This window comes from Oratosquilla oratoria, chromosome 10, assembly GCF_046742065.1.
Source record: "Oratosquilla oratoria isolate Oo_2021 chromosome 10, ASM4674206v1, whole genome shotgun sequence".
NCBI lineage: Eukaryota > Metazoa > Arthropoda > Malacostraca > Stomatopoda > Squillidae > Oratosquilla > Oratosquilla oratoria.
This window is the reverse complement of record NC_134786.1, coordinates 21,967,262-21,972,178: the sequence shown is the minus strand read 5'-3', so window position 1 is coordinate 21,972,178 and position 4,917 is coordinate 21,967,262. Positions and strand designations below refer to the sequence as shown.

At 36.1% G+C, this 4,917-nt stretch overlaps 1 protein-coding gene across 1 annotated transcript in view; it reads left to right on the top strand.

Annotated features, from left to right (window-relative positions):
* The first annotated feature begins 560 nt into the window (after window positions 1-560).
* Window positions 561-4,917, top strand: part of LOC143028797 (uncharacterized) — an 11,370-nt gene continuing 7,013 nt past the window's right edge. The window contains exon 1 of the mRNA XM_076191165.1: window positions 561-702. Within this exon, the coding sequence (XP_076047280.1) occupies window positions 561-702 (142 nt within the window). The remainder of the gene's footprint in view (window positions 703-4,917) is intronic.

Below are 4,917 nucleotides of genomic sequence, written 5' to 3'. Positions count from 1 at the left end.
GGTTTCCTATTGCTGAAAAAACGGTACCAATGTCTGGAGTAAGAAAGGGGACGGGCAAGACTGCAACAATGGGAGTCAGCACGCGTTACCTCACCAGATGGCAGCACTGTGTGATGAGTCGTGAAGTTCACTTCCTGTTTTACAGTCTTGTTTCCAAACGTGATAAAACTAACTTTAAAATGCCGCAGCATTACTCTGTTCCAGTGTGAGATACTAAATTCTATGAACGCTAAATTCTCTATCATCCGGTTTAAAAATGACAATAAGGCCATTCACTATTATACAGGATTTAATGACTTTGCACATTTTTTCTTAATATTCTCTGTGCTTGGCCCAGCTGTCAATAATCTTGATGGAATAGGCTATGATTTATTATTAGCGGAAGATCAGTTGTTTTTACTATAATCAAGTTGAGACAGGCCAAAGATGATTTTGAATTATCTATTTTGTTCAGAATCAGTCAAACTTATGCATCAAAAGTTTTAAATGTGGATTGATTTTATGTTCTTCCAACTCCAAGAAATAGTTTTTAGCCAGAAAGAAACACAGTGCAGGACTTAATGCCAGTGAACTTCAAAAAACAAGTTCCATCAAATAGAGTACTTTTGGATGCAACAGAGGTGCCGATTGAAAAACCCAGTAATGTTAATGCACAAAGTGCAACTTTTTCGACTTTGAAGACAATGATCGGCTGCATTCTAGGTGAACTAATTTCTTATGTGAGTGATAGCCACGGTGGCAGCGAATCTGACAGACAGATAATCGAAAGATCTTGTTTAATACAAGGACATATGTTTGAATCTGGGGACAGTATTATGGCAGACCGTGGTATTAGAGTGAACATTTCGACCAATAGAATGAATATCTACACAATAACAAAGGACTATTGTTACTCGAAATTGTGTTGAAAGTGAGTACGATATCTTACCTTTCTATCAGATTCTCTTTCCTCCCTCAGACAAGCGCTCCTCTTGTTATCAATTCAACTTTTAAACGCTGAACTGTCCAATTTTCATAGGACGCCATTGTGTGTTTACTACGACTGATGATACAGTGGAGCCATCTACCGGGATAAATTGTGATGCTTACTCCCATTACCGCGGTATTACATTGTTCAATTTGTCAGTCAAGATGCTTACCAACACGGGCTTGTTTCCATATGTTATAGTTTTCGGGGCCTGAGCAATCTGGATTTAAGCCAGATAAATCAAAGACTCATCGGATTCTACTGCATTGTGTTTCTGTGGAGCGCCGACGTGACTTTCAGTAGGGGTTGATTATCAATGCAGTGATCTCGATAGTGCTTTTGATTTCATGCATTGCGGAGTACTTTGCGGATCCATGGGATTTCTGTTAGCATTTTTACCTGGTGTTTGGCTTTTGCTCTGATACAGAGGATACCATAAGGAGTAGAGGAAAGGTTTCTGATTTCTTTCCTGTCCAGTAAACCAGACATGAATATTATCAATATAAGTACACTGGTTGATACAAATTCTTTGTATGCATGCAAAATGAAAGCCTAGGCTGGCAGATAGCCTGATAACCGATTCAAAGATGAAAAGTAATCTTAGGTCGTGGTCAGAAGGCTGATCCGACTTTTCCGGATCTGGTAGAGATGTAACGTTTGATAACTATTATACGACATTGTCGCAAACATTAATTTATGGCCGTAATTAGAAAAGAGAGAGAGAGAGAGAGAGAGAGAGAGAGATAGATAGAGAGAGAGAGAGAGAGAGAGAGAGAGAGAGAGAGAGAGAGAGAGAGAGAGAGAGAGAGAGAGAGAGAGAGAGAGAGAGAGAGAGAGAGAGAGAAAGAGAGAGGAGAGAGAGAGAGAGAGAGAGAGAGAGAGAGAGAGAAAGAATTAAAAATAGAAAAATTTCAAAATTCCTAGTCGTCAATAATAGGCCAGTCTTTGATCGTATCTTTGAATTTACTGATAAACTTGAGTAGTTTCATGCATATCACAAGCTTAGAAGAAGAATGTTGCGCAAGTGAACAATATGTGCTCTGTTTCTTACATTTGGTATTATATTTGTTGGCCCGCCACTGCACTCTTTCTAATCTATTGATGTCTTTGATGAGATCTGTCGACCATACAGGAATAGCATATTTCAAATGTGAGAGGACCATTGATCTATATTACTGCTCGAAGATGGTTGGAGTTCAAAGATCGTGCTACCAATTCTAGTATCCTATTTTCTTTCTCTGAGGCAGATATACAATTCTAAGATGATTTAAGGCCATTGTTGATAATTTCATGAAAACCCTTTTCATTCTACACTTGGGTTAGTTTCTCATCGGCACTACATTGGTTTACTTTGATTATTGAGCAGTTTATGTTCACTTTTCACTATCGTTCTGTTGATGCAGTTTGTTGGCCGAAGTATATATCAACGTTGTCACTACATTGGTTCACATTAATTACATAAAGGATTTGTGGTTATTTTTCTCTATTATTCTGTTGACGTGCTTGATAGTGCAAAGTACACATTATCCTTTGATTGGAGTGCTGAATAATGTATTGTTAATATATCCTGTAAACAAAATATATATGCTTATTGTTATCATAATATCAAAACATTATTATCATTACATTGTCAGCAAAATATGTCTCATATATGGTTTCTTTTTATTTTCGCAACATTAGAATACCTCTATTAGTACATGATTGAGTATATGTATCCGTATACCATTACTAACCATTACGATGTATCACATCCCTGACACGTAATCCACATGCATGCAAGGTACCCGACAGGCACTGGCCCTTCTGCAATACCTCCAATCTTGCTGACCTCCACAATTCCAAATTATAAAAATCTGACTCAAACATATATCACACATCACGCCACCGCCCAACGGAAAGCTACTGAAACAAGTACAAGTGCAGAGAGATAATTAACTATTTCCTTATACCTACCAAAATACATGATTATAAATCCAATCCATACATCATGTCAAGGCACATCCTGTAAAAATAACCAGACACTTAAAACTACAACTACCACACAAATATTATTGTAGAAATCCCAGACCTAAGATCCAACTGTAAACCCGAACGCAGACATGCAAAAAATGCATATTTATATATATATATATATATATATTATATATATATATATATATATGTGTGTGTGTGTGTGTGTGTGTGCGTGTGTGTGTGTGTGTGTGTGTGTGTGTGTGTGTGTGTGTGTGTGTGTGTATCAAATCAAGTAACGTAGGTGTCGTAACACACGAATAAAATAAAACTTAAACCCACTCTCGGAGAAAGATATGCTGAGATACAGAGTAAACCGTATATTTCGACCACTAACTGTGGTCCTCTTCAGCAGTTACAATTATAGGGTACATAGACAAGTGGTTATATACAGAGGAGGAAGTAACATTGGGGAACTCAGTAAGCCTCAGGTCACTTGCCCTGAGTGAGGTCGGACGTTACGTCCTGTGGAGATGAATTTGTCAACTGTCATACTAGTTATGGCATCAGGTGACCATTGACCTTTGAAAGTATTATAATTTGGAAACTTTTTTATTGAGGACTCAATAATTTTTCTTTTGAAACTACAATGTGAACTGTATACTGTAGCTGCATTCTTCCAATCTATTCTGTGATCTAAAAGTCTAGAATGGAGGAATACAGCTGAGTTTTCTTGGCCGTATTTTAAAGAATTTTTATGTTCTTTGATCCTAGTGGGTAGATCACGTCCCGTTTGTCCCCAGTACACTTTATCACAATCGAGACATGGTATCTTATATACTCCGGATTCGTCCTTATTGGATGTTCTGTGATGGATATTTACTACTTTTTTAAAAATGTTATTTGGGTAACTAAAAGTGATTCTAATTTGGTTCCTAGGTAATAATTTAGATGAGGCATGCATGGATTCATTATAAGGGAGATTAATATTTGATTTTTCCCAGACAAATTTTGTGTTGGAAATGGTTGTTCTAAAATAACTGGTTTTGGCTTTGCTGAGGGCTTTTGTCAGAAACCAGTCTGGGTAGCCTATTTTTAATAATTGAGTGCGTACCGGTTCAATTTCTGAGTTGAGAAATTCCGGGCTGCAAATCCGAAGAGCTCTTAAATAAAGGTCCGAGGCAACACTATATTTTATATTATCCGGATGATTACTGAAAAAAATGTAAATAACTGCCCGTATGAGTAGGCTTCCTGTATACTGTAAAAGACAAATTATCTGGACATCTGATCACTAATATATCAAGAAAAGGTATTCTTCCTTCAATTTCCCATTCTACTTTAAATTTAATATTATGTGCTAAATTGTTGAGACTATCAAGAAAAAACATTGAAAGAGCCCCATTTGTCATCCAAGATAGTGAAAACATGTTCGACATATCTGAACCAGAACAGGTCGGCTGGTTTGATACTTGATAAAAGTACGCACTCAAAGTATTTCATGTATAGGTTCGCCAACACCGGAGAAAGATTAGAACCCATATATATATATATATATATATATATATATATATATATATAAACATATATATATATATATATATATATAAACATATATATATATATATATATATATATATATATATATATATATATATTGGAAAACTGTAAACACCAGATTCAATTGAAGGGTTTATTTACCCGACGTTTCGATTCCCGTCCAGGAATCGTCTTTAGGGGGTATAAGGAATACAAGATTGCGAACTCCTTATAAATCGCCGAAATGGTAAACCTGGGAAAGGTTCATCCTCTCAATAATATGTACAAAGCATACCTCATTACAATAATAAATACATTACAATAGAAATGAAATATTGGTACCAATTAGAATAAAATAAAATACAAATAAAAAGTTACACGGCTGCGAACATAAAATAAGCGAAACAAAAGTAACAAAACGTGACACTACCGTAAAAACAACAGACCATAGGACAGAGATG